The sequence below is a fragment of the Mugil cephalus genome, chromosome 10, assembly GCF_022458985.1.
Source record: "Mugil cephalus isolate CIBA_MC_2020 chromosome 10, CIBA_Mcephalus_1.1, whole genome shotgun sequence".
In the NCBI taxonomy this organism is placed as follows: domain Eukaryota; kingdom Metazoa; phylum Chordata; class Actinopteri; order Mugiliformes; family Mugilidae; genus Mugil; species Mugil cephalus.
In genome coordinates, this window is record NC_061779.1 from 20,013,886 (window position 1) to 20,026,243 (window position 12,358).

Sequence of the window (12,358 nt, forward strand, 5' to 3'; positions counted from 1 at the left end):
CAAACCTGAATCTATTAGTATTTAAATTTTAACACACAAGAAATTAGCCATAAATTTGAATTATACACATTTATATAAAATATATTTTATAAATACATTATAACATGTTTGTTTTACTTTTAAATGTATTGTTAAAATTTTAAATAATATATTTTAATAAAAAGCACGAAAAATACACTCGTGTGTGGTTTTACCATTTTATATAAAAAAAAAATCTGAAATTACAAAAAATAAATAAATATATTTTAAAAGAATTGTACTAATTGCAGGAACAAATTTAAGAAGTGTGCAGAGCTAAAACACACCACATAAAACACTTTCTCTCATACACTCCCTTTCACACACACACACACACACACACACACTTTCACAGAGCTACAGATCCTATGCTACTGAGGCCAGTAAAGTATTAAAAATGATTGAAGTAGTAGTATTTATTTTAGCTTGCAGCTGAGGATCGTTTTCAGAGCTCAGAGCACTTACATATTTTCATGATAAATTAATGAATGCTACTGGCTGCAATAAGTGGTCTGCTTTCCCCTTTCTCCCTTTGATTGGGTGACAGCGGTGTCAATCATCAGCCTGGTGGATTCATACAGGGAGCCTCACTGTTCCATGCACCAAAGTAAATTCACACAGCTGCTGCAAACACTCGCAGAGTAATAAAAATTCCCAATGCTCTATTTTTAGAGTTATTTTCTTAGAGTGAATCAACAAATTGTGAGGATTTAATATATACAATTAGACTGTGTGTGTGTGTGTGTGTGTGTGTATGTGTGTGTGTATGTTACTGTGAATTTCCACAAAGTGTAAGGAGTGACCACAAGCCCGATGATTTAATTTTCTCTTTTAATTGATTGCGACACATTTTTAACCACACATAACAAAATGCACATCAAATATTTTATCAGGCTCAGTTTGCAACCTTATAAGAAAAAAAAAAAAAAAAACTACCAAAAATATGCTTTTACAAAATAAAACAATTATAATAAAGTAAATGCCACTTTGGATAACCGTAATCAAAAAAAACAAAAAAAACATTTTGTTTTATTCTACATAAAAAAAAAGCTTGACATAAATAAGTTAGTATAATTTCTCAGTGTTTTTACAAAACTATGTACATAGGTACATTGCAAAGATTTACACAAATACACAGGCATGGTGACTGCATTTCTGAGACGAGCTGTCTTTCCGTCTCCACCCAGGCACACCTGGGTCTCGCTGAATATAAAATCGCACTTTAGGCAAATAAAGGGAAGCTTTTAGATGCTCACACTTGCATCCTCAGCAGGCTAAACAACGTTGATGAAAAAAAAAAAAAAAAAGTACAAACGTCTAAGATATCACAAAGTAATACAATGTGAAGTCAATGCTGGAGCACAGGCAGCGCTGGCAACCATATTGAAGCAACCATGTATTTGGTATTGTAGGACATTCAACCCTTTTTTTTTTTTCCAGAAAACTCTCTATGAAGAGCGTAAAGGCTCATGAAACAATATGAATTACAGTCAAGGAGAACACAACCTGTGCAGTTTGTATGGTCTTTGTCCTTCAATATCTGAGTACCTCACAACAGGGGAAAAAAAAAAAAAAAAAAACTCAAACACACCATTACAACGTGACTGAAGTGTAAAGGAGAACTTGAAAGAGAAGGAAAATACAGATCATATTCCAGGATTCAACTGATGCCAACAAGCACCTCAATTACAAAATAAATATCAGCTGATTTAAAGAAAGTCTTTATTACATTTCGCCCTGTGTTTGACTTCCCTGTGGAACTAGATCTTACAGAAGAACTTGCACTTGGTGACACTGCAATGACCAGAAGGAAGGGGTGGGAAAAAATAATAATTAAATACAACAAGATGAGCTACATTTGTACCGTTCTTCACTGCTGAGTTAGGAAGATGACGGAGTGAAGACACACTGGTAAGAAACTGTAAAGAGCCATGATTTTGTTTTAAATGTAGCAATTAGGGACCGGGTCAACATTACACTACCAAAAAAAAAGGAAGAAAAAAAAAAGAACAGCATTTTGGAAACATGTATCAAACTACACTGCAATTCTTCAAGTCAAATCAAAATTCACACATTTTTTCTTTTACATAGAAGGATTTGCTTTTAAATCATAATGTTTTTTTATGTGCTACATATGGAGAGAAATATAATATATATATTTTATTTATTTACACACAGGTAGTAAAAAATAAAGGAGCAAAAAAGGAGATCAAACCTAATTGCACACTGCTACATTGACTGCTTTTAGAGGCAGTAACTTTAAATTGAGTGCCACAAACTTTAGTGTTTCTATTCAGTGCTTCAACAGCGTCCTCCCCCGTCTTCAGGAGAGTTGATATGTTTCTGGTGCTGCGTAGATCCTCTTCCAAAAAAAAGAAAAAAAAAAGAAAAAAAAAAAAAGGCCAACACTGAGGTTTTCCCCTCATGTCAATAAGGGGAAATGCATCTCCAGCTCTGTTGGAGAGAGAGAGAAAAAATTATATAAGAGGCTGCAAGGTTAATAATAATCAGATAATAATCAGAGCTGTGCAACAAGTTCTCCAAAAAATAATAATAATAATAAATAAAAAAAGAAAAAAAAAAAGCTGAGAGTATATTTGTGCAGATTTACTTAAAATCTGTGTCTTCTGCTATAAAGAACAGAGGGGTGAACTTAAAGGCATAAGCAGAACTGTGCAAAAAAAATCCAGGGAGTGATTTTGTGTAGTTATTGAGGAGCACAGGTGCAAAAAGGATTTGTTCTCTCATTCCTATGTGCAAAATTAGATATGCAGATAGAATAGAATGCATGTTTTAGGAGGAATAAATATAACACGAAGTGGGTGTGTGCACAAGATAATTTTCAGAGGTGGCCTGCAAATTACACAAAAAAAAAAAAATACTAAAAAGACAAGATGCAGTCTTGACAGTTCACGTCCTGCCTCTACAAAGCAGATTGCATGCCTATTACTCGTTTTCAGAGCCACCGAGCACATCTAATTTCAGACCAGCGCGTCTCTTCTGCAGAAATACACACACACACACACACACACACACACACACACACACACACACACACACACACACACACACACACACTCTACTGGCAGGCAGGGACAGATGTGTGTTGTAACTTTAGTGTGCAGTATGCGTGTGCGTGTGTATGTGTGTACAGAGAGTAGAGACCAGCCCCCTTCCCGTCCCTGCTCTGCTCCGTGCTGAAGGCAGTGGCTGCTGACGTGTTACTACTACACTGTTGTTCAGCACTTGTTGTTTACAGTTCAGTCGCCGTGGCAGACAGCGGCTGTAGTAAAATGCGCAGCCACGTTATTTTGTTTTTCCTCTGCTTCTCGCTCCTCTTGTATCGACCACTGTGTGTATCGATACGGATCCGAGCGCTAAAAATACAAGTGAAAGCAGCGGTGGACACCCTGTACTCTAGATACCCCCAATAAATGAATGGAGCAGGCTGACAGCAAGAAAAAAAAATAGATATGTATATATCTTGGCTGTCAAGGCAGAACACTCACTGGAAAAAAAAACTGCCTAAATTTCAATGTGGTTTAATATACATATCGCGTAAATATCAAGAAATTCGAATATGTAAACGATACGAAAAAAACTGTTTTTGTCGAATATACGCATGGCTTCCGAGACGGGCCACAACTGGGAGAGGGGGGTAGTCCACAGTGGTTACGCCGTGCAGAAGTCCATTTAAAAAAAAGGCACATTTTAGAAGACTCACCGTCATGTCAGTCGTCCTCACGTTTGCCTCCTCGGACTGGTCTTTCTGGGTGTGTGTTCTGCAGAGTGGCTCAGGCTCGGACAGCTAACCTCATCTGTGTGTGACCTCTTACTTTGGGCCGAGGGCTCTGCAGAAAAGCAAAGTTTGCCGTCAATAAAAGAAAATGAAAAGAAAGCTGCGACCTGTTGGAAGTTATTCTGCAGTTCGGTCCTTTTTTTTTTTTTTTTTTTTTTTTTTAAATATGAAAATAGTTTCGGTGCAAGAAATGCCAGCACTGCGGTGTGTGATACGTTGCATTAATCCCCACAAACGCGTTGGGCTGAAAATAAAATAAAAAAAAAGGTAATGTGGTTGCAAAGTAGTACCGTGACATGCAGGTCTTTTCCTCAGCCCGGTGCACTGCTCCGTACACTCCATTTGCCCCTCAGACCTGTCGGTGTCTTCGCTCGGAGCCACAACAACACAGTTATGATTCCCATTTAGATCCACATTGTTATTCCCAGTGGAGCAGACGCCCTTCTCCCTCCGCGGCTGCCGGCTGTAGAAATTCGGGACGTCTTTGCAGTCCACCAGTTCCCATTTAAGCCTGCCGTTGGCCAGCGGCTTGTGGTTGGCGAAGTCGAAGTCCCACTTGGCGGAGGCAGCCTGCTCCAGCTCCCGCAATTGTCCCTTTAAATCCTTCGCTAACTCGTCGTGATTCACCGAGCCAAAGAGGGTCCTGCAGGCTGACGGCTTGGGGTGATCCGACACCCGGGAGTCCGTGCGCTCCAGCGTCGGGCTCCCGTTTGAAAGTCGAACATCTGACATTTTTCCCACCCGGCACGAAAGACACGATTTTTCAAACAGCCGGGAGCGTCCAGTTTTTCACGCGAAAAAAAACACACACACGCCGCTTAAAAAAAAAAAAACAACGGGTATCTCCTGGTCGCTGCGAAAAAAAAAATCCTAAACAGGCGTAAAACGACTTATGCCATGCATACGTCGAGCTGGAGACGTCAACGGCCGCGCTGCTCTGGAGCCCAAGGTAGACTCCGGACCGGAGACCATCAAAACAAAGTGCACAGGAACTGAAGCCGCTCTGTCAATTTCGTCCCGTAGTAAGAGAAACTGCAGACAAACCCTCTCAGTACCCAATATGGCGATTGAGAGATGTAGTTGGGATTGAGAAGGGGAGGTTGACTTCGGGGGAGGGGGGGAGAAAACATGGTTGACACACGGAGCTATTTAAACGCAAAGAAGGTCGCTCATTGGTCAGAGCACTTAGGCCCGCCCACATTTAAGGTGGACCGGATAGTTGCAGCGGTACTGCCGCATTCAGCTTCCAGTGTGTTCTTCAAACTTCACACTACTAAAGCAAGTCAGTGCAGATTAAAGATTTTATTTCCCATTTGATTACTTATTTAACTAAATTTACGTGAACAAAAGGATATATATTTCTGATTGTAGACAGCCAGTACAACACGACAGGAAAATAAGTCCTCTGTGTAAAAATAAAAGAAAGCCAATGAGAAAGGATGCTGCCATTTGTTTTTCATCAGCCAGTTCATATTAAAGTTAACTTCTATCAACAATAGAAGGTACAGACAAATCCAAATACTACCTGAGTACATCACATGTATGGTTTTAAAACTTCTTCCTTGTACCAAAAAGTAATAAGACTAAACGTCAACATGTAGTTTGAGACACAACCTTATCTTCATTTAAATGTGATGACCACAAAACATCTCCTTCATCTGCAACGCAGGCTGTTTTGTACACTAAACTAAATATCGTTTTATATATTTTACAAATCCCAAATAGGAAAGGATAAACTCAAACAGCAGCCAAAACTATGCAGAATAATGAGTATTCAAATATATTACGGAGCATTTTTTGGTAGTTAAAAATGAACCACTTACAAACATTCCACCTTAAGAGATGACATTTCTCTAAATACTTAGTCTAAAGGTGTGGGCCCTTTGCTAAAGTATGTATAGCACCCCCAATATCAAAACTATCCAATGATTACTAAAAGACTCAATAAGACATTCTGCCAATTTTGCAAACTGAGTGTCTTTATAACGCAGCAGTATTTCCTTCAATTATCTGGAGCTGAGTGGGGAAGGTCAAGGTCAGCACACACCAGACCTCATCGCCACAAGACCCCTGGACGAAAAGAGAGAACAGATGTACTCTGGCAAAAAAAAAAAAAAAAAAAGGGCATACACATCAGAAGTCTGCAAAAATATATATATAAAAAAAAAATCTAAAAAGAAAACCCATTGACAAAGGTCAGTGCTGAAAGTTAGAAATTGTTATTTACACCACTGTGAAAACTCTCCTCCTTTCTGGAAAATCAAGTTTCAATCTTCAAAAACTACTGCAGAAATAGCAACATAAAATAAACGTTATCAAAAAATTATCTACAACTAAAACACGCTTGTTTTCAAACACATAAAAACCCCTTTTCTTGTTCCTTGTGTTAGTTTACACTTCCCACCACCATGAGAGAAAGAACAGCCCTGTTAAGACAGATGTGCCTCATGTTCTCATCAAATTGAAAGAAACATGATTTGCTTAAAATAGAACTATAACCTGAGAGAAATGATGCAATTTAATTTTACAGTGAGCAATTATTTACTTAAGGGGTCACAGTGGGCTATGTGGTGCAGCTGTGGCGGCCCCAGACTAACACAAGACTGTGACAATGGTGCCCCCTAGTGGTCACCTTGCAAATCCTCTAGCTGTACAAAGTGAGCAGGAAACCATCTTTATATCAAATGTCTTTTAATACCATAGCTTTGGATAAACATCACATCTGTACATGTACATATTAATTTAACAACCAGAGGAAACCACGACGGATTTAGGCTACGCCAAATACTCCGTAAATATCAGTCCATCAAAGTGTCCTCACTGACCCTGCTGAGGTGGAGTCGCCTACCTTCCCAGTCAGTCCATTACACTGGTCCCTTGTTCGATAAGGCAGCCTCAGAGACTGAGCCACTTGATGATGTAAAAGTTCCTTTTGCCCACTTTAAGCAAACTGAGTCCGTTAGACAGGACGTGAAGTCTGGGGATGAGCACCTGCTCCGGCTTGTCCGCCCGCGTGTGGTTGATCCACACACCTCCATCTGAAATCATCTGATATCTGCACACAAACATTTACGCTGTCAGTCAGGACAGGGCTCCATCTCAACGATCAAACAAACACAGGAGAAAATGAGTTTGCATTGATCACACCTTAAACATTGCATTGTGATCCAGTGTCCAACAATCGTATACCAAGACCTCCCTCATCCTCATCTGACAGATCACAAGGGGTCTGCCAGGCATACATATGCTCACAATAACGAGTGGATAATTGAATCACGTATTAAGTAACCAGACATTCCTGCTGACTCCTAAACTGCTAGTTAATGTATATTAGTGCCACACTAAACAATACACTACAAAAATGATTAGCTGACAGATATAGAAAACGAATCGTACATATTTTGGACGTTAAATCCGTTTAATTGGATTAAACTGTTATTGTCATTTCTGCATGCACTGCTCTGTCAATGCACAATGCCATTATTATCATCATCATTATGGCACTATGGAAAAGTGGCGTTTAAAATTTCAACTCTGACATCTGCCTCCAGAAGAGCGCAGGCAACATTTTTATTAGAAATAAGGAATTTATCCACCCATGTCTACCTCTACTCGCTTTGTCTTGTAAAGCTCACCCTATATGTTACCCTCCATCACAGGGTCAAGTCACAGGACAAATGTCACCAGACAGACATGCCTACAACTGATTTAGGATCGCCAATTAACCTGACATGAGATCTTTGGAAGATCTCTGAAAGAAGCCCAGCCAGGCACAGAGAGGACATCACTCCTTGTAGAGAGGCAGGAGCTGACCAGCAGGTTCAAGCTCAGCCCAACCATTTTTCTTTGTTTGCTGAGGTGCTGCAGCTCAAATCCAAGGATCTGCCCTTAAAAGCATGCATGCTACTTGTACTTTAATAATTAAGAGAAAGAACTACATGAATGCCTTAATAGGTGAAATATTTGGGTGTATTTACCCTTTAATTTCATTCCTAAGTTTAGTACCACATTTAAATAACATATTTATAATGAACGCTGGAAGCTGCCATTGGATTTAGAAAAATCAGGGTTACCCTCTGGGTCCGTCAGGGATGGCGTTGGCCTTGCGGCAGGCGTCTATCACCGTGGTCCCCGGCTCCAGCATCAGCTCATGGAAGGGAGCCTCCCTGAAGAGTTCCTGAAGCTCCTCGTCACTCATTTCTTCCAAGGCCTGCACACTGCTGTGATACAGCGCATTGGTGCATCTGCAACAAAAAAGTTACATATGACCACAAATGTCTAAAATATCTTAAAAAAAAAAAAAACAGAATGGCAAAGATCAATGCTGAAAGTTAGACAACTTTCCTCCTTTTTGGAAACTCAAATCTCAGTCTTCAAAAAGTATTGAAGTAATAGCAAAATAAAATACTCATTACCAAAAAATAATTTACAAGTAAAATACACTTGTTTTCTAATGTATGGAAACTTCACTAGATCCCAAACTGATCAAGTAAGATCTGTAGGATGGACTAGAACAATCCTGATCCACAGGGACCCCTCCCCTCAGCCCATAGGACCCAGAGACCCCCGCTAACAACATTCTGTTGCACCTTCAGAACGACCACGTCCATTCTCTGATGAGTCACAACTGTTTTGGAGGCACAAGGAAGACCTACACAATATCAGGATGGTGGTCATATTGTTATGCCTGATTGGTGTATCTACATTAAAATTCCTTGTCAACTCTTTGACTGCAAAACCCTGACACCAAAGTGTCCCGTTTCATTCTACAGCTCATTGTGTTTCCGCCAAATAAAACACATACACTACTAGACATGACTAGGATAAATCACAGACTTGAATGAAAAGCGCGACCTCTCATAACATAGTTTGAAAACATGAAGTGTATTTCACTAGATTAAAAGCATGAGGGGCTCTTTCTACTGTGTAGCTCTATTTTGTATTTTTTTTGTTTTATCTTTATTGTTATGTTCTTTGTATATACATGTGTTATTGTGTACATGTGTAAACTTCATTCACTTGCATGGACCGAGTTATGAATTATCATTATTACTATTTTTGTATATGTACATATATTTTTCTCAATTCCTATGTATGCATATGTATAATATATATTATGTTTTATTTTTTGTGTGTGTTTTGTTTTATTATTTCTTTTTTTTGAGAGAGAGAGAGTGAGAGAGAGAGAGAAAGCATGATAAAAATGAATGAGACAAAAAAAAATGCACAGTCAGCTCATTCTGACCTCTTGGCACTCTCCAGCCCCTCCTTTCCGTGCACCAGCTTCGTCACTTCAGCAGCCAGCCGCTTATGTGCGAGCCGTTTACCTGGATCCTTTCTCTGCTGCTCCATCAGCTTCTCCACCTCTGCCAGAGGCAGGAAGGTGAACAACTTCAGGTACCTGTCAAAAGTCCACACACAACACATCAGCTTCCTTCCACTGTGCATGAACTATTCTACTGGCGTCTACCTCCGCCAGACAGGACAGCTGCTGGATTTCCAGTGAGATGCTTTAACATGTCGTAGCATTTATCGTCTGCCACTGGCACCTACCGTTCAACACTGGCGTCAGGCTGCCTGAGAAAGAACTGGTAGAGTTCAAAGGGTGATGTCTTGTCTCTGTTGAGCCATATGGCGTTGCCCGCCGTTTTCCCCAACTTGTCGCCGACAGAGCTGGTCACTAACGGGATGGTCAGACCGTACACCTCCTCACCGCTAACCCTGGACACAGATTGCGATATTACAAAGCTGGTACGTGAACATTGCAGACTTCCAAGAACAGTGTTTGGTCCACACTGATCCACTGCTGCTCGTAACAAGAGGAACATTTAAAATGTAAGAGAACTCCAATGGGAAATCAGATAGGATTGTTAGTTTTTTATAAGGAACAATAATAGAACATAAATCTAGCTAATGTTGTTTTTGTGTACTATGTTTTTGAACCTGAAGAAGTGAGGATTTACTTGCAGACACAATAAACAAAATAAAAAAAAAAAAAGTTAATATTTTTCCAAAAGACCTTTAGTTTACATTTCCTGTTGTGCATGTTTGTGTGTGTACATTTACCAAGATCACCGGGTTCATAAATGATTATTTCCAATGGGTTCTGGTTTAGCGCTAACTTGCAGCTATAGGGTCTTTTATGGATGTGATCGACATTTAGTGACGAAACAAACACTTTATGAGAACACTCATTACGCATCATTTACTATGACATGCTTATATTCTATATGTATGCTTTATTGTGAAGCAATTTGTATTGGATTTGTCTCCATTTATATGACACTAAATTAAACTGAATGAACCCCTTGGTTAGACATCGCACTGCTCAGTTGGCTGGTGCTTCAAATAAAATCATTCAAACAGTAAATTTGGTTTGGTAGCTTGCCAAGTCAAATGAAGTGCTTAGTGAACTGAAAGTAACAAACCATGCCAGAAATGTAACCACACTTTCTGTGACGTGTGCATTTACCAAGTGATATGTGCATCCATATTTTTGTTTTAGATGGTAGAAATCAAGAACCTGTGCTGACTAGGAACCACTGTCTATGTGTTACATAGTCACCTGGTCTATAGTGACCAGTGCACATACATGCACAATCCAATAAGATCAGCAGCTATTTAAACTTTTTATATACTCTTTGCATATTTTACATCGTCTTATTTCCTTGTTTTTTTGCACTACACACCAAGACAAACTCTTTGTACGTGTAGACTGTAGGATGGATGGATGGCGTAGGACTGAGGAGTTGCCCCTAACAGCTGAGACCCCATTTTGGCTGTATTGCCATTACAGAAATGTAGGTGTAGGATGAATCTGCAGATTTTCTAATAAAGTCTAGAATGAAGCTCACTATTCATATATACAGACGTCGTACTCTGTTGGTATGGACATTTACTTGTGGATGTAATCATGTCCAGACATCAAATTGCCCAGCTGGTCGGTGCCTCCGAGCTGGATCTTGCAGCCGTATATTTGGTTCAGGTGGTAGAAGTCATAAGCTTGGAACACCTGGTAGGTGAACTCTGTCAGGCTCATACCGTCTGCGCTCTTCAGCCTGGACTGGACGCTGTGGCGGCTGAGCATGGTGCCCATCCTGAAGTACCTTCCGGCGTCCGACAGAAACCCCACAACTCCCCAGTTCTTATACCAGCTCATGTTGTTCAGTATGTCCACAGGGCCCAGCGTCCTGGTGCTGTCGTGGAAGTACAGCTCGTGGTTGGTGAAAATCCTCTGAATGCTCTCGCGGATGCCGCTGGTGTTCGCCTCCACGGTGTCCGCGGTCAGCCGCTCCCGCTCGCTCGTTTTCCCGCTCGGGTCTCCGATCTGCGCCGTGGCGCCTCCGAGCACGGCCAGGACGTGGTGCCCGGCGCTGCGGAAGTGCAGCAGGCCGATGATGGCCAGCAGGTTGCCCACATGGAGGCTGTCGGCCGTGGGGTCAAAGCCGCAGTATATAGTCTGACAGCCAGACTGGAGCAGCTGCGGGAGCTGGTCCTGCGCTGCGCTTTCTGGGAACGAATCCTTCAGAATGCCGCGTTTATTTAGAGAGAAGAGCAGTCCGCTGTGCGCAGGGGGGGAACAGTGAAATCTGGATTCAAGTGGGAGGTAAACACGCGTTCGCCCAAGGAGAATACAGGGTCCACGCCGCGATGCATAACGGCATATCCTCACCATGGACGCAGCCATGTTGGACAATGTGACAAGAACACGGAGGAGGAGGAGGAGGAGTTGAGGAGAAACCAAGGTAATTTGACGTGTAGAGCGCCCTCTAGTGCAGTGGCCCTAAAAAAACAGGGTACCTCAAACAACAACTCTGGTTCGAGCTTTAGATGTACATAAAAATCAATCTTATATCTAGCTTGTTTTACATCACGGTATTGATGCAGGACCTGGTCATTTCAGTTTCAGTGATATCATAGTTGTATTGTCTATATTCCTAGACACATGTGCAGTACATGAAATCCACATGATGCATAAGGACTCAAGACTAAAACTGGTCAAAGGTCCTAATGTGGGTCCTGTTATAGCACTTGATGTTGATTATCTGTTTAGAAGGTGCTTATGTCAAAATATTTTGTCTTCCTGTCTCTTCATCCACCTGTCTGTCCATCCACCCATCCAACAGCGTGGGAGTTTGAGGGTTCTGTTCCTGTGACTGCACCCTTCTGGACAGATGAACTCGCAATATTCAGGAAACACTCACTGTTTGACACAACCAGTTTGTCACAGTGCCTAAAGCTATTGTCCATATGTGCCTTCATGGTCTGACCCGCATTATCTGATGTGTACGTCACTAATTAGAGCAACATCTTTGCTGCTATGGCTATACTTGTATTCTTCTTGCTTATGTACATAATCATTACTTCTCATTTTTGACTTACTTCAAGTTTGATTCTTTATCAGAGTAGATGAAATTGCAGCCTTGAATAAACTTTACAAAAACAAATAGGCTGTTCAATGTTTCTGGAAAGGTTTTGTCAGTGCAGACAGACACATCTCATCTACAGAAATGTAGTTTTGGTGCAAGAAGAAAAGCATGC

General features: G+C 40.9%; 2 protein-coding genes across 2 annotated transcripts; both read right to left on the bottom strand.

The window, feature by feature from the left end:
* Window positions 1-831: 831 nt before the first annotated feature.
* cdkn1bb (cyclin-dependent kinase inhibitor 1Bb) lies at window positions 832-4,942 on the bottom strand. The gene is made up of 3 exons (XM_047597021.1): window positions 4,108-4,942; window positions 3,743-3,869; window positions 832-2,472 (listed from the first exon to the last, which is right to left on the bottom strand). The coding sequence occupies exons 1-2, from the start codon at window positions 4,547-4,549 to the stop codon at window positions 3,760-3,762; spliced, it is 552 nt and encodes a 183-aa protein (XP_047452977.1). The 5' UTR covers window positions 4,550-4,942; the 3' UTR covers window positions 832-2,472; window positions 3,743-3,759.
* Window positions 4,943-5,151: 209 nt separating this feature from the next.
* yars2 (tyrosyl-tRNA synthetase 2, mitochondrial) lies at window positions 5,152-11,538 on the bottom strand. The gene is made up of 5 exons (XM_047597019.1): window positions 10,717-11,538; window positions 9,371-9,538; window positions 9,063-9,218; window positions 7,891-8,061; window positions 5,152-6,872 (listed from the first exon to the last, which is right to left on the bottom strand). The coding sequence occupies exons 1-5, from the start codon at window positions 11,502-11,504 to the stop codon at window positions 6,713-6,715; spliced, it is 1,443 nt and encodes a 480-aa protein (XP_047452975.1). The 5' UTR covers window positions 11,505-11,538; the 3' UTR covers window positions 5,152-6,712.
* Window positions 11,539-12,358: the final 820 nt, after the last annotated feature.

What these genes read in the sequence shown, in the direction of transcription:
- cdkn1bb (XM_047597021.1), bottom strand. Translation starts at nt 4,549, where the DNA reads ATGTCAGATGTTCGACTTTCAAACGGGAGCCCGACGCTGGAGCGCACG. An exon ending in GAAAAGACCTGCATGTCACG is followed by an intron (nt 3,870 to 4,107) that starts GTACTACTTTGC and finishes GCTTTTCTGCAG; the next exon opens with AGCCCTCGGCCCAAAGTAAG.
- yars2 (XM_047597019.1), bottom strand. Translation starts at nt 11,504, where the DNA reads ATGGCTGCGTCCATGGTGAGGATATGCCGTTATGCATCGCGGCGTGGA. An exon ending in GGACATGATTACATCCACAA is followed by an intron (nt 9,539 to 10,716) that starts GTAAATGTCCAT and finishes ATCTGTGTCCAG; the next exon opens with GGTTAGCGGTGAGGAGGTGT. An exon ending in ATCCCTGACGGACCCAGAGG is followed by an intron (nt 6,873 to 7,890) that starts GTAACCCTGATT and finishes GTTTGTGTGCAG; the next exon opens with ATATCAGATGATTTCAGATG.